The sequence below is a fragment of the Sitophilus oryzae genome, unplaced genomic scaffold (assembly GCF_002938485.1).
Source record: "Sitophilus oryzae breed Bouriz unplaced genomic scaffold, Soryzae_2.0 scaffold_1525_pilon_pilon, whole genome shotgun sequence".
Taxonomy (NCBI): Eukaryota; Metazoa; Arthropoda; class Insecta; order Coleoptera; family Curculionidae; genus Sitophilus; species Sitophilus oryzae.
The window spans coordinates 607,655-629,614 of record NW_022146198.1 but is presented as its reverse complement, the minus strand read 5'-3'; the positions used below and the strand labels follow the sequence as shown (position 1 = coordinate 629,614).

The 21,960-nt window shown below is 34.2% G+C and overlaps 1 protein-coding gene across 4 annotated transcripts in view; it reads right to left on the bottom strand.

Moving 5' to 3' along the window:
* Positions 1 to 890: 890 nt before the first annotated feature.
* LOC115878779 (cell surface glycoprotein 1-like) overlaps positions 891 to 21,960 on the bottom strand; it is a 253,310-nt gene continuing 232,240 nt past the window's right edge. For all 4 annotated transcript variants that reach the window (XM_030895378.1, XM_030895380.1, XM_030895377.1 and 1 more), the window contains 3 exons: positions 9,215 to 10,387; positions 5,176 to 5,244; positions 891 to 2,166 (listed from right to left, as the gene is read on the bottom strand). In XM_030895378.1, coding sequence (XP_030751238.1) covers positions 2,146 to 2,166; positions 5,176 to 5,244; positions 9,215 to 10,387 — 1,263 coding nt within the window. In that variant the 3' untranslated portion in view covers positions 891 to 2,145. The remainder of the gene's footprint in view (positions 2,167 to 5,175; positions 5,245 to 9,214; positions 10,388 to 21,960) is intronic.

Below are 21,960 nucleotides of genomic sequence, written 5' to 3'. Positions count from 1 at the left end.
TTGTTGAATCTATTGTAAAGCCGGGTTGACACGGTCAAAGTGCATTTGAACCAGGACGTCTACTTCTATTTAATTATTTTATGCTGACTTGACCAAGGCATAAGGCACATTCACACTCGTGTACTTGGCAAGTATTTTTTGGCATACAGGGTCTGGCGATAATGCGGCGTAGCTCCTGTAATAAATAATAAAAAGAAAGACATACTCTATAGATGCCCGACACACCATGTATACCCTGTATACCAATTACAAATGTTTGTCAAGTACACGAGTCGTGAAAATGCGCCATTAGACAAGTAAAAAACCAACCAGTCTTATGGCGCATTCTCGCGACTCCTGTACTTAATAGACATTTGTAATTGGTATACAGGGTATACATATACATGTGACGGGCATCTATACAGAATTATTTATTACAGGAGCTATATATATACGCCGCATTATCGCCATGCCCTGTATGCCAATAAAAAATACCTGCCAAGTACACGAGTCATCAGAGTCCGCCTTAAGACAAGGAAAGGACCAAGTCAAACGGATGCTGCCATTATAATTATATCTATATAGACGTCTCACATTTCAGCTGTTTGTATAGAATCAACCCTTATATCAAAGTCGAGTTGGACGGCTTTGTAGCATCGAGTAAGTTACTTTGATGTTAAAAAGCCTTCCTACTCAACTTAGATCAAACAATCAATACTATAAAAGCAGCGTACAAGATTATATGTTCTCTGTAGTATAAGTCAGATGTGCATAACATTATTATATAAGTAAAATTATATGGCAGCAGCTAAGTATACTTGGTCCAAGTAACTTTGACCCTGTCATCCCGCCTTAAGGACTAAAGGAAAATATGACGAAAAATAAAACAAAAACCAATTTAGGAAACATCCTAATTATATATTTATATTATTATAAACACATTCACACATACATGAAATTGTTTTATGTACCTAAATGCCCAGCCTACCTGATAAATCGGTCGATTACAATAAATGACGAAATATCAAGCAGCCGCGATTTCAAAGATATAGTTTTAAGTTTCTCACAACAGTTAAAACAAAGCCGATATTAGTGCGATATAAAAACTTAATAAAATTTTGAGATTACTGAAGCTGACCTAAGACCTACCACATCAAGTTTCGTTGCTATTTATACAAAGTCATTAAAACCAACTGTACATAAAATTTTATTTGATTTTTCAACGATAACACAGTCATTTGGTCCTTGCGACAGCCGAAAAAGACAAAATCAATGTGTCGAAACTGCGAAACCGCAGTTTTATAATAATAGCACGTTTTTTTAATAAGCACATTATATACGTATACTAAAGTTTTGTCTATAAATTCAGTTATACCGTCATAAATGTTTAATTTTAATTACTATGTAGTTAGAGCAGATTTCTGCTATATGGCCAAAAGTGTTTAGTGTTTCAAGAATTTATGAAAATATAACTGAATGACATACAATATATTAAAGACAGCCAAATGTCTATTCTACACACTTAATAAGATTAATTTGAATGTATCTATATAATTTAAACCCATTGAAATATTTGTTAAGAAGCTGCAGATATTTTCAGCTATTAAAATTTGAACATTTATTAATACGGTCGCAAGTATAGTGTGTTGTGACTAACCTAAAATCTGAGGCTAAAGATATTGTAAAACGGGAAGAAAAACACATACGTACAGAAACGCAGGTTAATCTAAAATTATTACAGATAATTTTAAAATAAGGACTAATTAATATACTTAATAGAAGCTCATCTTTAAAATTTAATTACTACTAAAAAAACTAACCACTAATTTTTATTATAATACAATTATTGTATATGAAAGAGCCGACTGTTCGACATATAATATTATCAAAATTGTCCCAAAGAAAACATCACTAAATGATTAAATGTAAAACATTTATAAAAGAGAGTATTAAAAATTTAACTATATTTAAACTTTTGCGCGTTGCGGACAATTTTCTTTTTTTTTTTGTATAATATATCAAATTAATATATTTATTCTAAAAATCTAAAATTGAAATATGGCAGTTTCCATGATAATTTTTGATTGGTCGAATTTCCTCACGCGATTACTGCCGAGGGAATGATCTCTGTTTGCCAATGATATTCATAATGATAATCAGAATTTATTACTCTTCAACTCTTGCTACCTGAAAAAGAAATTTCACAAATTAAATATATATATATTCATTTAAATAATACAATGATTATTAAAAAAAATAATCATTTGCATCTATACAGGGTGGTCCGAACTGTATTTAGTCTAATTAAAAAAATATATAGGTGGCGCTCTCGACAAGTAGGAGTCATATTGACATCAAAATCAAATTTCTCATGTCAAAAAACTCCCAGGTGCCAATTTTCATCCAAAAATTGATGTCGCTTCATAAATTGCACTGACATCACTGTCAGTGCTCCCAAGTATTTTGTAAAAAACAAAGTCATAATCTCAAAAACCTACAGTATGTCCCCAGATTGTCTTTACAAGAAAGAGAGAGTCCTAGAACTCTACAGCGCATGCGCAAATGAAATAATGTCTTCATATTTCTAGTAGGGGGAACTATCGAATGAATACTATCGAAACATTCGATAGTTGCAATTCATTCGAATAATTCGATAGCTAGTAAGAAAACATTCGTCAAAAACTATTCGAATAAAAATATCGAATAGATGCGTCATCTGCCTTGAAATATATTAATTCGGCAGCAAAAACCATTCATTTATAAAATTCACTCATTTGTATAATTCATTTATTCGTCAGGATCGATTATAATAAAATATAAACTGGATTTTAGTTGTCGCCCGGCGACGTAGGTTTCTTTCCTAGAAACCCAAGAGTGGTCGGTGGCAATAATATGAAAAAAGCCGGCATCTTTGATTTTGAGTCAGATAAAGATAAGGACACATTATTTTTTTTATTGAGGTGCTAGTATTTACACAGAAAATACATTATGAACGGCGCTGTTGCCGTATATTCGTATTAGTTGGTATTAGCAAAGAATATTATTCTTTGGTATTATAGTTAGTTAGGGATAGTATGACTATATATTTTGCATTTTTTTATTAATATTCTGTTGTTACACTGCAATAATACTTTATATTTTGGATGTAGGAAAATGATTTTTAATGTTGTTAAGCAAAACTGGTTTAATAAATAATAATAACAGGAATAATTTGTTATACCTATTAACATAAAAATTTAAAATCATTTAATATAAACATTTTTTTAAGTAGTAGCAAAATATAAACAACAACTTAGAAGTCCAAATTATTTATATTAGATCCTACTTAAAAATAATATAGTTTCTAAATTTTTTGTGTGGCAACGTTGGTTTATTAAATAATAATAATTACAGAACTAATTTGTTATATTAACAACAAATTTTAAAATCATGAAATATAAACATTTATTAATTTTCTAAGCATGCAGTGTAATAGAAGAAAAATATAAATATAAAATTAGAAATCAAAATAATTATATATATATGTGTATGACTTTTTATTACTTTGTATTAGTATTTAAAAATAATATTTGCTTTTACTGGCATTTACTTTAAAAAATAAATAAAATATTTATTCGCAAAAATCTAAATGTAAGAGAATTAGAATAAACAAAATACAAATATCGTTAACTTTTTTTTTTAAATTGGCACGTGTAAAACTTTAATCAATCAATTTAATTTTCCCATCCCAAAATTTGAGTTCGATAACCATTTACTTAACCACATTACCACATTACTTAAATATGACTATTAAGTTCAACTAATTCATATTACTAAAACATCTAAAATACAAATACATATGTATTTTTAAAATTAATTGTAAGTTCACCTCATCTCTCTTAAAAATTGTTACTTCTCAAAATTTCCCATTAAAAAATAGACCATATACCGTATAAAATTAAATAATTGAAAGATCGGAAAATCACACAAATTTTCGGAAAAATGTTGACCACGTGCACACGTACACAATCATCAATTTAAAAAAAAACACAACTACTTTAATATTTTAAATACTTTAATAAACGCAAAAATAGCACAGTATTTAGAAGGCAAGTTATAAAGATTTGGAAGGACTAATAATGCACTGACGCAGACAAAAATCAAACGAATACTAAATTTCATTTATAAAAAGCATTCGATAGTCGTGGCTTAACGATAATCATTTAGTCGCACGGCGAAATTGTCACATATGCTTTAGTATACAAATGAATGAATGATTTTATTCGAATGAAACCATTCGATAGTTGAAATCATTCGTTCAGTAACCATTCGATAGTCTAATTCATTCGATAGTTCCCATCGCTACATATTTCCTTCTGCGCATACGCATCACATTTATAGGACGGTTCAGAATCGGTAATAACAGGAAAACGAAAAAAGCTATTATTCACCGCTTCCACGGATATCTCGATGCAAACTCCATACAAGAGCTATTTGAAGTTTTCAATGTCACTTTTTGCATTCATCTATGGAGTGATTCAAAAGTTGTTTTTCTTGACACGAGATTTTTTAAATATTTTTTGCTCCTTAAACATTCTCTTATATTATATCTCGAAGTATAAACAAATTAATGGAGTGTTCCAAAAGTTAGTTTTCTTGTCATAAGAGTTTTAAAATATGTTTTCCTTTTTAGTAAGTCTTTCATGTTATATCTCGACATGAAAAAAAATTATTAAACACCATGACGAATTTACGAAGAAACAACGTTAAAATTCCCTCATTTTCTACTCTAAAATTCGATTTAAAAATTTGAAGTTTTCAATGTTATTTTTTGCATTCATCTATGGGGGCGATCATCATCATCTATGGCACTTCGATGATTTATGACACTCGCCTACGGCTCGTGTCATAAACTTCATCCGCGTGAATGACAGCCACCATTATATGCTCGTTGAATAATATACTATTATTTTTAATGTCAAAAAAATATTGAACGAGCATAACGAGTAAGTAACATGGAAACAAAACATTGAAATTTTCTTTAACTAGGTAGGTAACTAATTTAGAGCTTTAACGAATTAAAATAAAAATTATTATTTACATTAATGGTAATTCGAGATATCCGTGGAAGCGGTGAATAATGAATATTATTATTATTTCATAAACTCATGTATAATAATCAAATTATAGTGGATAAAAATATATAAATATACTTACTGCATTTTCGTTTGGCTTGTCCCCAGCTTCAGGACTGATTTCAATGTCTTTTGTAGCCTCTGGTACAATCTGAAAATTAATCATATTAAAATATATCTATCTACTACATGAGCAATCTAAAAACATTACTGCAAAAATAATTTTTGTTGTTAAAATACGATTAACTAAAATGAATTAATAAACAATTTAATTTTTTTTAACAAATTTATCATAATTAATTTAACAACTAAACAAACTAAAGTCTGACCAACGACTCGAGGAATATTTCGATGACATCCAAAAAATGACAGAACTGTCATGTATCCTCTTGTTGGACAGACTATATAAATAGGGTTAATTCACACAAATATAATATAAAATAGCATCAAAGCTGTGTAAAAAGTTCCATATTGGTTACATTAAGTTAATGCTATTTTATTTTATATTTTTTTCGGTATATTAGGGATGCAAATCAGCATGATGTCAATCAAGGCCATAAAATAACACAGGGTTTCGAAATTAGTAGAAGATTAAATCAAATAAATACTCGGAATTAAATAAACTAATTATGCATGCATTTTACTTTATACCCTTAAAAATGAATCTGATATGATATTTAATGGTAATTTTATGCTAATAAAATGCATGCACAAAATTCAATTTATGTTCATACACCGAGTATTTTTTTAAAAACAAACTGTTTGTTAGCACAGGGTCAGTCCAAAAACTGACGGGATCCTATAAACTGTCATATACGTCAGTCCCTCCTAAGATGCAGCAACCAACTAATCGAGCAAACTGATTAATTCGTTTATTATTTACACAAAAACAACTAAGATAAGCTGAGTGGCTTACAAGTAACCTGTCGTGTCTATAATAGTGTAGAACTTTGGAATGGTGCATATAAATATCGCATATAAAGAAAATAAACGATTTCTTTAAGTGAAGGTATTTTAATTTTTTTAAGTAATTATTTTTATTAGTTATTGGTGATTAGTTTTCTTTTAATTGTTTAGATAGTTATAATAAAATTAAAAATGCGCTGAAGAATATGTAAGATGTCAATATCCCTTCTTAAAATGCCAATTTTAATAAATCTTTTTTGATGACCATTAGTAATGATTGTTACTAAATATACTACATAATATACAATCCAAATAGCATATACTGAGCTTCTATCATGCACAGGGTGTCCCAAATTCGAGCGTTATCATCTCGGATCTTGGAAACAAGAAGAAGTACGAGTTACTCGGTTAAATGGAGACAAAATTGCGCGGTGCTGATCAAAATGCCACCTTAAAAGTTTAAATATTTCGAACATTTACAGAAATTAAAAAAAAACAAATATGTGCGAATTCATGGTACTTTTTTATTCTACAAGATGGTGTTATCAGATTTTTAAACTCACGGTTCCTCCTTGTCAATCATCAACTTTCTTTTTTTTAAATAAGAGCTTCCAAGGTCCCACATCCAGTGATGTCAAAAAATTCATAATAGTGGCATTTTCCATTAGAAATCATGTGTTAGAAAATCATAGAAAGACAGTGAATAGAGATTTGGTAAGATCTAACCAGAAAATCATAATCACAACAGGTTGTTAATGGATAATGTACTTTGAAGAATTTTGAAATTGTTGAAATATTACAATTTTTTACACTTTTTTTAGATACTTCAAGAAAATCTAAAAAGAATCTCAACACAATGCGCAGAAGTACTAGGATCGAGCAATAATAATCGTTGTTTGTAAGTGTTAAACGGCCTCTACACTATTCGCGAAATAACCCGAAGTAGGTCAAGGTCGAATAGTAAAGAGGGTTATTTCGAATTTCCTCTCCTAAAGCGGCCCATACATTAACAAACAAATTGCGCAACACAGGCTGTTGCGCAACGAATTGCCAATGTATGGTAACGTTTGATGCGTTGCGCAATTGTTTAAAAAGTTTCAAGAATGTTTGAATTCTTTTGTGCAACAGGCGTTTGAGCAGCGCGTATGTGTGTGTTGCGCTTCGTTGTGCAATATTTTAGTTCTTTCATCCAAATTCTTTGTTTTCTTTTTCGTTTTTTGGTATCATTGACATCATCTTGGGTATATACGATAATAATTGACGGAATGCCAATTGAGGACATGATTGTTTCTCAAACAATGCACAACTTTTAATAAAGAGTTTGATCAAAATTTTACTAAAGCGGCCCATACATTATCAAACAAATTGCACAACGAAGCGATGCGCAACGTTGCGTTGCACAACTGATTCAGCGGTCCATACACTCTCAAACAAGTTGCGCAACAAAGCGATGCGCAACGTTCCGTTGCACAATCGCCTCACCCATGCACTTAGTAAAATTTTGATCAAACTGTTTATTAAAAGTTGTGCATTGTTTGAGAAACAATCATGTCCTCAATTGCCATTGCGTCAATTATTATCGTAAATACCCTAGATGATGTCGATGATACCAAAAAACGAAAAAGAAAACAAAGAATTTGGATGAAAGAACTAAAATATTGCACAACGAAGCGCAACACACACATACACTACACAACGCGTTGCGCAAACAGTCCTGTTGCACAAAAGAATTCAAACATTCTTGAAGCTCATCAAACAATTGCGCAACGCATCAAACACTACCATACATTGGCAACTCGTTGCGCAACGACCTGCGTTGCGCAATTTGTTTGATAATGTATGGGCCGCTTAAATGCATGGGTGAGGCAGTTGTGCAACAGAACGTTGCGCATCGCTTTGTTGCGCAACTTGTTTGATAGTGTATGGACCGCTGAATCAGTTGTGCAACGCAACGTTGCGCATCGCTTCGTTTCGCAATTTGTTTGATAATGTATGGGCCGCTTAACTTTGTCTCGTCTCGGCTTATTTTTATTATTAGACGAGGAAACACAAAGTAACTCTCTGCACTATTCGACTTTGACCTACTTTAACTTATTTCGCGAGTAGTGTTCGTCGCGTTTTAGATTATAATGTCCATTTTTAGTACCAGAAATGTTCCGTTTTTTTAATTTATGAAATTGGAAATTTGGCTTTCAGATTCAGCGTGTGATATAAGCTCAGTCTACACTACAAACAGAATATTTAAACAGAGTATAAATATTCATTATTGGTATTAAAATGAAGCGGTCAATTTAGTTTTAATGAAATCGATAATTTTAAGTTTCTTCGAATTAACTGGAATATTCTGGAAATATATTCACCCAAGCAAAACACTTAAAAATCAAAACATATCTGTTTTATGTTAAATGGTAGTGGTTTCAAAATTAACGGATATAAATTACTCAGTAGCTACAATATGATCGAAAAAAAAACGACGTCAGCGTTGGCTATGAAATGAAGATCGCTGTCATTTTATATGTAAAATTATATGGGGAGTGGCATCCATCGATCGTCATTTCCAAGCCAACTGAACGCCGTTCTTTTTCGGTCCTACGGTATTTTTTGTCAATTTTCTGTATTGAGATTATACACGGTCGGCAAAAACTGCCTTTGGGTGCCAATTTTCGTGCGTGCAGTCAATGTTATTACAAGATGTACTGAAGAAGGAGTATATTTTTTAAGCAGATGGAAATAAAACGTCGAAGTAAGTGGTTATGTAATAAACATTTACTAATAATAATAAAAAAAATAAATAACTAATAGGTAACGCATTTTTCTCTCTCTATAGCGATTTATTATTAGAATGTAATACCGACCCGAGACTCTATTGGCAACCCCGTATGTAATATATGTATAAAAATGTCTATACAAGCCCTAGTCACTAGACTATGTTTTTTTTCGTATTTATGTAGTTTCGTTTTTGTGTTTTGTTTTAGTTGTCATAATCCCAGAAGGTTGCAGTTAAAAAGCCTATTACTTCTAACTATCGCTAGTTCTAAAACTATCGTAAATAATTATAAATTGAACGCTATCAAAAGAAAAAAACTGTAAAAACAAAAACGGGCAGATCGGATTGGACATGCGTCCAACCCAAAGTTACACCAATCGAGCACGCTCGGTCCTTTCGACCACCCAGCAGCAATCTACGGCTTCGGAGGCTGCCTCTCACTAATCACCTGTTTCGTCGGTCCTGGCACCTGCTCTTCCTCGGGAGACGGGGACACGTGTCCATTCATGTTGCCATTGGTAAGGGGCGCCGCCGCGGGAGGAACCTCCGCCTCCTTGGGCGACTCCTCGACTTCCACGGGAGCTATGGGTTCGGGCACCGAATCGACTGGCGGAAGAGACATGGGAGGGAGGCTTTCGGACACGGGCTCGGGCAGGCTGGGAAGGGATTCCGTCGAGATGTCGGGCAAAGAGTCCGCTGGGGCTACCGTTTCGGAAACGTCCGCTGGAGGTGGGAGGGGGATTTCTGCGGGAGCATTCTCTACGGAACTAGCAGCCGGGGTGGGAGGAGGAGTAATTGGTTCGGCTTGTTCGGGCTCTGAAGGAGCCTCTTCAGTCTTTTCTACGTTTTCATGGAGAACAATTGGTTCAGCTGGAGGTTCTAATTCTACAGGCTCCGAGACCTGCTCGGGAACCGGTGATGGAGGTGCTGGAGGAAGTTCTTCGGTAGTGGGTGCAGCAGGGGGAATAGTTATAGGTTCAGTAACTTCCACTGATTCTGTGCTTTTTACATCTATAGGTACGGGACTGGATGGATCAGGAATAGAGGATTCGTTAACGGTAACAGCAGACTCCGTTTCGGCAACAGGAGATCCAGGAAGTGTCGTACTCTCTGTCGTCGTTAAACTTTCGACAATTTCCTTGACCTCCTGCGGCACTTGGCCCGACGTCAGTTCCGCGACCTCCGCCTTCGTGGACTCGGCGAAAGCGGTCACTTGGGAGGGGGGGTTAGAGGAGGGCAGCGGCGGGGGCACTTCCTCAGTACGCACCTCTTTGCTAGGTTCTTCCTGCTGTTGCTGGGGAGCCTCAGCTGCGGGAGCGGGAGTGGGTTCTACTACAGGTGCGGGAGTCGAAACGGGTTCTTCCGCTTTAGGTTCATCGGCGGGTTTGGCCGCTGCTTCTACTTGGGGAACGGCCTCCGCCTGGGCCGGTTTGGCCGGTTCCTCTTCAGTCTTTGGTAAGTCATCGGGTTTAGATGAGGTCTCCGATTCGGTGGTCTTTGCCGATTCGGTAGAGGGAACGGCTGATGTCTCCGGTGTGGTTACAGTCTGTTCGGATTCGGTGGGTTTGGCTTCTTCGGTTTTTGGGGTTTCGGCGGGTGCGGCTGCTTTTTCTTCGGCATTCTGTAAAATAAAATTGAATGTAATACATGAAATCATTCTTAAAAGGGAGATGACACGATTCAAGTGTCCTTGGACCAAGTACACTTGGATGCTGTTATATAACTGTACTTAAAAATACTGCGCGCGTCTCACTTGTACACGTTGCTTGTATCGTATTTACTGTCTTATCCAAGTCAAGTTGGAAGGCTTTGTAACTCGTAATGCTTTGTTAATCCAAGTAAGGCTGGCTGCCAACTTACTTGGACTGATTTAATTAATTCTACGAAGCCTTCCAACTCGATTTTGATAAAACAGCTGATAAGATAGAAGCAGCGTACAAATGAGATGCGCACCATTGGTCCAAGACTTGTGTCAAATAGGCTTAAACCTAGATCATACATATTTTCATAGACAGTGCTAAGCTGTAAGTTTTGTATTATAATTATGTTATCTTCATCTTTCACATTCTCAAATTTAGTTATCTATAATATTTAACTGTTGTTATAGTCTAATCCATGAAACTATAATGATCTAGGTTCTTAAAAAATCACAATGTTAATATAGGCTAGCAAAAGTTAATTGAAATTCGATTTTAAGGTTGTTGCGCAGAGACAAACCCTGGAAGGCTTGCGCTGGGCCGTAATTGCCGACAGAGAATAGCGAGGAATTGGAATTCGAGCGGAGCCTCCTCGATCAGTGATTATTCGAGAGCAATTATCCACGACGATATAAACGATTCGATTACACGCTTGGACTGGCGAAAATCACTCTAGTTTAAGCCTTTCATCGAAGGATTTGGTTCCAGCTATGATAGATACAGTGTCATCTATAAAGTTTACATACTTTAATTATTTCATAATAGCAAAAAATAAGGTATTTTAAAAACGTCCTAGTGAAAGTATTATTATAGAGTTGTAAAAAACAATTTTGGGTTTTAACTGTGAGTTGCGAACATACTGATTTTTATCTTTTTACCTCTTTCATTTCTTTTAGCTACTTATTGCGATTACTAGCTGACTGTAGACAAAATGACCAAATTTTGAATCAAACAATGATAGACATTGGTGGATAAAATAGCTAAAAAATAGCGGATACATTTCTTCAGAATAGTACTGGCAGAAAACATTTATTTGGTCTAAACTTAAAAAACAAAAGCAAAACTAATGTCTTAACAAAATATGACGGTGCCGAAAAATTCGTATCCACATTTTTCGTAGTAATGAATCTTTTTTAAGTAGGTATAGATTGGGGGTTGGACTCTTTTGTGTTACAACAGCAAAATAGAACACTAATTCACCACAATACACCAGGAGGCACAACTTGGAGGATTACTTTTGCACTGGAGGCGCGTTTCGCTAACCATGTTAGAATCATCAGCGGATGAATAAAACAGTTTTAAATGTGTGTATCATTTTTTCACTTTTGAGTTGTTTAGTTTAGAAAATTCGACACTAAACTTTAATAATTTAAAAAAAAATGAATATCACGTTCTTGCAGCAACAAAATCACATCTTTCGGAAAGAAGAAAATAACATAATCCTTCTCCAATAGGTTTAATTAACGGTTTGTAAAAGAAAATCTTCACTCATCTCTGATGCCACAAGTGGCGTATAAAAGCAAAAGTTCAACAGGGCTTATAAGATTTATTAACTTTTAAGACAAAACTTTTAGAAGCTTCGAGACGTAAACTTCATTTTAACAGTTTTTGGCAAAGATCCAAACACATTTATTAGATGTATTAGTTCCGATATGACTTTAATGACAGTTTACTACGATAGTAGTGAAGAAAGTAAATAAAATGTTTTATTTACAATCAAATATGTATAGTAGCGCCGGTGCCGTGACTAAAATGCTTTATCATAAAACAACGATCTAATTCTCAACGTCGATCAGCCGACCGTCCTCTATTCCAGAGGACAGTCCTCTTTTTGATCTCACTGTCCCACAGTGCTTCGAACATATGGCTCTAGAGGACAAAAATCCAAAACTTCTCTTTTATTGTAAGCAATTTATTCAAACTAGGTTTATTTGACACAAATGATGAGTACTCTCATTGTACTAAATGATGATGTTCTTAGTCCCACGTTTATGAAAAAAAAATCTTATAAATAATAATAATGTTGGAGCTGTGTTCCATCTAAGCAAATAATAAGTTATAGTATGAAAACGGTGTAAGTATTAAATAAATTCCTGTGATAAAAAAGAATTGAAATAACATTAGAACATGATTCCTACAATATAAGCCTAATATAAGATAAAAATGTTTTTCTTTAATGAAAAAGAAACATTAATGTTATATTTAATTAAAAAAAAAATTAAGATGCTATAAATTTACTTTAGGACAACAAAATGCATAGATCGTAACTACTCTGATTCAGGAGAATCACTGCTGACAGAATCTTCTAAATTTATAGTATCTAAATCACAGGTAGATGAAGTATCCTCACATATAAGATATTTCTGTACATCATTTTCTAATATGTTACTTTTTCGCGTTGTTACTGTTCATTTTGTCGGTATGAGGGGTTCGGATGTTAATAGTTACCTCTTTAATAGACCATATGCATATATTATTTTTTCCTTTTCTTGGGTATGAGATTTTATAATAAACTGAAAGATGGACACTTTTTTTATTCGACGTTTCGCTCCAACATAGTGGACTTTTTCAGGCACAAGTGGTGTCTCATTTGACTGGAAGGTTCATCAATATCTAATAAGAACATATTTTTTGAAATACAAATAATTTTGAGTTCTTGTCCTTATGATCAAGCCAAGTATTAGCCAGATCGGCATTGCTTATCAATTTTACTCCATCTGAAAAGTATTATAAAATAAAAGTTCGTCGCAAGCAGACGCAGGTGAACTATACAAAAATTAAAAGTGTATGAATATGGCAACAAAAATATTCAATAAATACGATATGTTTTGATATGTTTTTTTTTAAATGCCTTTTTGAAGTTTGAAAACGTAAAAATTTTATACCCATTTAAGAATCATTTTAAAAAATAAATAAAAACTAAACAATCACGAACTTGTTTAGAAATAAATTTAAAGTACATACCTTGTTTAACAATATCCATAGTGGCTTTCAATTAAGTACGTACCCGTTTAACTCCATAATATACAGAACTACTATGAATGTTATTCTTTTCACTGATGAGATAATGATCGCAAAATTTATTTTTAGTGAAAATATTTGCTAACAAAAACGCTGTTTATGAAAAATAATATATAGGATGGTTGAACATTGCTATAAGTATAAAATTATATATTCAGATATTAGTAAATTTTAACTTATTTTTTTATTTTTGTCCATGGGACGAAGCACTGTGTGTCCCCTTTTCTCTCGCATATTGAAAAAGTCCTCTTTTTTACATACCAAACTCAAAAAAAAAAATATTTATAAAATGTTAAATAAAATGTTTATCGCCACAATGCTGTCAAAAATTGTTAATCTGTGTCTTTCGCTGCTCCCACTCGTTTGTGCAGAAAAGAAAGCGAAGGAATATTTATGTAAATGTAATATTTGTGGATGCGTAATTCAACAAATTCGGCAAAGAACATAAGTTCGTTCGACTCTGGGTAGTGAACCCCACCAGGATAGGAGGTAATGAAAAAGCAACAATCCAGCTAAAAAAGGAGGGAATACTCCACTAATTGAACCAGAACCGTTCTGCTTCCCAAGTGGAAACCAAGTTACAGCGCAACTTAAGAACCTGGAAAACTCCATCCGTAACCTGGAATGGCAATCCTCCAACTTAATAACTCAGAACACTCTGTCTTTATAATTTTATGTTGATTTAAGTAAAACAATTGGATTGTCACGGAGCTTTCAACAGGACATTGTCTCCCCAAGGAACACGTCAGTAGATTGAAACTAAGAAACAACGGCGAATGCAGATTCTGTGGAGAAAAATGGGGAAACACCAGAGCACCTCTCAATTACATAAACTTTTAGTATATTTATATTAGATCTAAAATAGCCGAATAGAAGAAAAAATTTATAAAGTTTTGATATACAGGGTGGCCCATCGAAAACGTTCCGCAAGGCATAACAGCCAGGGTATTTTTTTTTCAAAAAATCCAAAAACACGTCAATTTTGTTTGTGAGGGGGACAAGTTTTGCCCCAAAAATGATTGCAAAATCTTCAACCCTCTAAGCGGAGGTGTCATCCCCCAACTTTTTTCAAATGGGAAGGGGTCAAGTGGCGTCTCAATGAAAAGGGCTTTTTATTCTCTATATTTCCCCACTTCGTTTTTGAAAATCGGTCGAGTCATTTTGAAAATATGAAAGATTGAAATTTGAAAAGTACTTTTTGCAAAAAACGCCTAAATTGAATTAATTAAAAAAAACTTATCTTATTAATGAAGCAAATGATGAAAATGTTGCCCGTCAACCTCCATACAGTAAAACAAATTATTTTCAATCCGTTCTAGAACGTTCTGAAGAACTTGCGGGGTCACTTCGCGACAAACATCGATAATTCGTCTTCGCAGGTCTTCTAATGAGGCGGGTGGAGTGCTATACACTTTACTTTTTATGTATCCCCATAGAACAAAGTCTAAAGGAGTCAAATCGGGTGACCGGGGAGGCTACTCAATTGCACCCCTTCGTCTTATCCACCGAACGGGAAAGTTATTGTTTAAATAATTACGCACGTTTTGAGAGTAATGTGGAGGTGCACCGTTTTGTTGAAATATTAGTTCTGCTTCAACGTATCCAGGATTGTTCTCTATGATGTCAGTTAGGGCTGGGTCGATGGTATTTTCCAGTAAATCTAAGTACATATCACCTGTTAGATTTCCAGGAAGCAGTGGCGGATACAAAGGGGGGGCCCATGGGGTCAGGGCCCCCCCTAAAATCTGTGACTTGTGTTAAATATTAGGCTTTTGGGTTAAAAATGGCGCCCTAAAAAGTATATTCTACATTACTTTTTATTTTGGGCCCCCTAAAATAAATTCTTGTATCCGCCCCTGCCAGGAAGAAAAAAAGGACTCACAATAGAATTTCTAAAAATACCAGCCCACACTTTCAATTTCTGAGGGTTTTTTGTGTGCACCTCGTGAAAAACCCTGGGGTTGTCCTCAGCCCAGTACCGACAGTTGTGTCGATTAACTACACCGTTCAACAAGAAAGTACGCTCTACCTAACCTGATCGTTCAACCTTGTGGCAAGTGAAAAAATGCGTAAACATCTAGAAATAATAAGAAAAAACCTCAAATTGGTCGAAGGAATTTATCCTTATCATTTACTCTGATAAATGTTTAAATAAAGTTTTCAAATTTCAATCCTTCATATTTTCTCAATGACCCGACCGATTTTCAAAAACGAAGCGGGAAAGTATAGACAATAGACAGCCCTTTTCATTGCGGTACCATTTGACCTCCCTTCCCATTTGAAAAAAATTGAGGGATGACACCCCCGCTTAGAGGGTTGAAGATTTGGCAATCATTTTTGGGGCAAAAGTTGTCCCTCTCACAAAATTGACGTGTTTTTGAATTTTCTGAAAAAAAAATTACCCTGGCCGTTATGCCTTGCGGAACGTTTTCGATGGGCCACCCTGTATTGAGATTAGACGCTCCAAAAGGACACTTTTCAAAATCAAAAGAGTTCTTAACTGTAAAGTGTGAGCTTCACCCCAAAAAACCACCCCCTATACGCCCTTCGATGGTTTTTCGCTTTTTTCTCAGAACCCGTTGGTCCCACAAAAATTTTTATACTTACCAAAAATATTCCTTATAAAATTTGCTACAAAAAAGGTTCTATTCATTATTTATATTTATCCAACGCATTTCGAGCAATAACCGTTTGAAAAATGTAGAGTACAAAAAAAATACCAGATCGCCTTTCAAATTATAGTCTCCGAAAGTATTTTAACGTGCTAAATATACACGCAACAGATATAATACTGTATAATATAAACAAAAACATTGCCTATTCCACTAAACTAACATTCATACTGTCATCTACATATTGTCATCGTCTATAGTTTCTAGAATGTGCTCAGTATTCGAACAACTTTGCCCTCGACAGGTTCCGCACATAGTGTGACATAGTTGTACATTTCATGCCGGCTTTAATGCAACTGCATCTTTTTACACAATCTTGTTTGCAGTTGCACGTTATTAATGACATAATTGAAGCAGGGGCGGGCGATTCTGTTGTATATAAAGGTGACAGGGTGTTGTTGATTTTCTTCCAGCCCCACTGGTCGGGTTTTATAGGTTGTTCTTGCCATATTTGTACCTACTTGAAGATATGTTCTCCGGGAATGTTGCCTAGCTGCAGTAGATGTGGGAGGCAATTTTGATAAAAGTACCGTGCTGTTTGCTTGACCAACTAACTTTCATTAAGTTAGTTTGTAACGTTTTAATAAAATGATACTATTGGCAACCCAACATACACCCTACCGAATTAGTTCTGACTAATTTCGGACACTCTGTGGATCGTACTTGCCCTTGTCGGCGCAGAACTAGAGCATCTTTTTGACCATCGGAAGTGACCATTTTTGATTCAGATTTCGTGGCGTAAACATCGACATACTTATCTGAAGTCATTCGAAAAAGTTTAAACTTTTTAATTCTATTAACTTTTGGAATGTAGTCCTAGTGGTTCCTGGCATTTGGGGAAGGAATCAATTTTAAGTTTTCATGGGTATTTTTGTGGTAAGTTTGATCTTCATCACATTTTTACTCTTTTGGTTCAACCTTATCTCTTTACAGATTTTCTAAACGTGGTTTTGGTTGTCCTGTCATGAATTTAATTTTTGAGTAAACCCTCAGCATTGTGAGGTAAGTTCTAAAATTTCTAAAATGCATTTTGTGCATAAGTTGTGTCGTTTCCAGGGTTTTACCGCCCAGTTACATGGCGAGTTATATGTCGTGATTGGTGGTTTGAGGTACGAGAGCCTGTATCTATGATCCATGTTTGATTTCCACATGGCTGGTGGTATTGTAAGGGGCTGTTCGAGGCTGTGGTAGATTGGGGATGAGCTCCCACACCTAGCGTCCACACACCATCCAGAAGGACGAGCCAAAGCCTGGAATTGCACCGGATAATCAGGCCAGATTTCACATTTTTTTAATAACTCATTTCAAATCTATTTACTTACTGTTGACGAATTACGTAATTAATTATGTAATTATTAGATATCAATTTTGAATTTCATTATTAAAATATAATTTTCTTAATTTTAAATATACAAATTTTTATATATTTTAATATCTTGTCAAGTATTTTGTGATGGTGTCACTTGACATATTTATTTAATTAACTTTTGATTGATTGACGGAATTATGTGCGCATACAACAAGGTTCATGAACTGCGTTAGTTTGAGGTACTTATTTAACTTTATTTTGCGTAATTTTATATTAATAATGTCAATGATTTTTGATCAACAAAGCAAGTGATACTATTTTTTTTTATCATACATTTAAATGTTGATTACTTATTTTTCTTAAATATTAATTCATTTTAAAAACCTAACTTCATCCACATCAATTACTGTCCTTGTCTAATATTTTTTTAATTATAAATAAATTTAAGTTGAGGTAAAGAGATCTATTATTTCTGAGTGAATGTCCTGGCGCCCAATAATTATTGTTTTATTGATTAATTATAACACCTAATAAAAAAAAATAAAAAAGAAAAAAACGAACCTACGACTGCTCCCAAAGACGAAAAGCTGCCGTTTGCATTGTGTCAAGAAAACGTTACAAGTTAACAAGCGTATCTTTGCTCACACTATCTTTGCTTGTATCTTGCTGGTATTTTTTTTGTACTCCATTTTTCAAACGGTTATTGCCCGAAATACATTGGATAAATATAAATAATGAACAGAACTTTTTTGTAGCAAATTTTATAAGGAATATTTTTGGTAAGTATAAAAATTTTTGTGGGACCAACGGGTTCTGAGAAAAAAGCGAAAAACCATCGAAGGACGTATAGGGGGTGGTTTTTTGGGGTGAAGCTCACACTTTACAGTTAAGAACTCTTTTGATTTTGAAAAGTGTCCTTTTGGAGCGTCTAATCTCAATACAGGGTGGCCCATCGAATTGCTTGTATCTTGCTGGTATTTTTTTTGTACTCCATTTTTCAAACGGTTATTGCCCGAAATACATTGGATATATATATATATAAATATAAATAATGAACAGAACTTTTTTGTAGCAAATTTTATAAGGAATATTTTTGGTAAGAATAAAATTTTCTGTACGACTAATGGTTTTCGAGAAAAACGAGAAAAACCACCGCAGTGCGTATTGGGGGTAAAACTCACACTTTACAGTTAGGAACTCTTTTGATTTTAAAAAGTCTCCTTTTAGTACGTATAACCTTAACATATCAAAACTTTATAATTTTTTTTAATAAGCTAATATCAACGTACCATTTGGTACGACTGATATCGGAGATGAAGAACTGACCTCTATAAAACTGCGAGTTCTATCTATAGGTATAACTCCTAAAAAGTGGGACTTGATAGATCTGTTAGGTCGCGGTCATTAACTTTCTCTCTCCCATACATTCTACATCCTACATAGGTTATGTGTTAAAGCTATTAAAAGAGCGTTCAAAATGAAGAATTTTAAGAAAATTATATACTGGTACCTACTAAAAAATGTCGATAGGTATTCAAAACTTCTCTCAAACGTTTATTTATTAGTGTTTCGTAATTTACACCCAAGCTTAAATTTACACTGTAGTTAAAGGCCTTGTGTGCGATCGTAATAAAATAAGGTTGGACGTTTATGCAGCGGTCTATTATTAGAATCGCAGTGGGATAGGGCCTGGAATGGCATGGCATCGGCATAGATACAAAGCCGAACAGCAATCTTAAATTGTCTGGCGAGTTATCTGTTAGATCTATCAGTAATTATTGCCGCTCGTCGCCTCTAAGTTGCAATTAAATCGTTAGTTTAAAATAACGAATCGATTTTACAGGACTTTAATGTCGTTATATGCATACCTAGGAGAGTTAAATTAGTATTAATGTAATTGTGTAACAGTTAAATTTCATCGCTACGACCTCTGTGTGCTAGCTCATAAATTATCGCAAATAACTATTATTTTTGCATCATGTTTACTATAATTTTATTGTTAAATATTATTTTATTTAGTATTTTACCATTATGCAACCGAATATACACCGCGATATTATCCAAGCTACAGCTCAACTACCTCTACACTCCATAAGCTCAACAATATTGTCACTGGAAACGGCCGACCAGCAGTAGGCTTTTTGTCCATTTCTCTATATCTTTGATCATCACTTTTGTCCGTCACTTGTCACTGTCAGATCAAATCAGATGTTTTTGGATTTATTTATCCTTTGTTTTGGTTATTGAAATTTTATAATTCTCAGATAAAATTTCGTAGTTAAATTGGTTATTTTTGATGTGGATCGCGGTGTGCAATTCGTTCATTTAATTGTGGGATTTCTGAGTTTAGTTCGTTCATTGACCGGATATGAAATATGGCTGTCGAAAAATATTCTAGTACATCATTTTTTATTTATGCCTTTTTGTGAGTTGGACTAGTCAAGATATATAGTTCTCTATCTATATCCTGGAGGGAGATTTCCGGTTGAAATCTGATTTTGTGAAGGAAATCGAATCCTTGCATCACTTCTTGTGTATCCACCGTCAGAATATCGTCGTGAAGAACTGGCTGCCGTTTCGTGAAGCATTCCCTGTTCGTGAATAGCAGGTCTTCGTAAAGAAGGATTAAGGCTTCCGAAACATATTTGGTCAGAGACGTGGTTTGGTTGGACCAAATTTCCGTCAAGGGATTAAATAGCCGAATTTTCCGACCGATATTCCGATTCCACGTGCCCAAGAAGTCCCCGAACAGTTCCAAGGTATGCTATAATTCTTCTGCCTATTCTAAGTCAATGCTCAACTGATTTTTATTCGTATTGTTGACTGGTTTTCGACTTTTCCACGCCCACGTGGTGTAGAAAGATTAGTTGAGTGTTATCTTTCTTAAGTCTTATTTGGTTGTTCGTAATTGTAGAGCAAGAAGACCGATCCAGACCGTACAGCACAGAACAGTCCAGAATTCCATCCGTTCCTGTTGCCCGTGTGTAGAGTTACCCGTTGGACATCATAAACCCTCGTTGAGGTAAAGTTCAGATTTGATTAGTCCTTCTTTATTACCTTTATTAACTCCTACACGTTGTGCTAGTCCTTGTTCTATAATTAAGGCTCTTTTCTAAGACAACCAATGTTATTTAGGGTTTTCATGTCACCTGTTGAAGTCCTACACCTGCCTGGTATCTGTACGTTCGCTGACGGGCTCCAGTGACAGTACATCGAGCTGCTGTAGCTACCCCATTGCTATACACCGAAGCTCAGCCGGAGGAATTTCCGAGTAGTTTTCAAGTTCTTGTCAAGACATTACACAGTAGAGTAAGATCGTTTAGATATTAGTTAGATTTAGTTTGATATTTGTATTCCGCCCTTAGAGCATACTTAGTTTAAGTTAAGGGGGATGACGTCATAGATTTAGTTTTTATTGATTTAAATTCTGACAATATATTTCAATCATTTACTTTTATTCATTTCCATTTCTTTAAATATTAACTTTTAATATTTTAATAAATTACTTAAACATTTTTAGTAGTATTATTTGCAGTCTAATCTCATAGTTAAGTTAGAGTCACTTAAGTTTAACGAATTACAGTAATATTTGAAGTTCATGGTAGTTGCACTCAACAGTTCGAGGTTAGTGTTGAAGTCTACTTAATAGTAACATCTTTTATGCCGAGTTCATAGAGTATAATCTCGTGGCGCCCTTTTATTAATATCTTTGAACCCCGACCACCCGGCTGTTAAAATTAAAAAGCTAGTGGCCTCTATGTAACTCATTCAGATTAAGTAAACTTTGTGTTTTATTGAACTTCAAATTAGAAAGGGCGTGGCAATTGAAACGTCTTAATAATATACCGGGTGGTGCATCGACGTTGGAAACATAGGAAATCCTATGCAAATTTTAAACTGCCCAAATATTGACTCCCATGTTGATTTTACAGCAAAGTCGTAAATAGGTTTTTAAAAGGTCTGCGTATGGTAAATACACGTGCCAAATTTGAACATTTTGAACAAGCCCATTTTAACTACTTTAAGAAAAACAGCATCTATTTTAAAATTGAAACTCAATAGGTAACAATGTAAAACCAGGCAAATGCCAACATACCTTAAGTTGTCAACCTATGGTTTTGTGAATGTTAAATTGTATGTTCTACAGTGTGGTCGGAATTGTTATTCCGGAAACTTCGGCAGTATATTCTGCAAATAAAAATAAGTAAAAAAGTTCGTATAAATGTATGTTCTAAAATTGGTTTCGGAGATACAGGGTGTAGAAGTTACATTTTTATTTCGATTTTTTCCAAATAATTTCTAAAGTAACGTCAATACACTTTGTACTAATTAAAAAAAATAAACACAATACTAATTTAAAAAAATAAACATGTTGAGTAGATAGTTATTTGACTGAAATGATAAATTTTGGAACTTTTTACTTTTTTAAATTAATCATAATTTTTTCTTCGAAAAAATGATAAAGTAGTTTCTTCTTCTTCTGGCACAAAATATT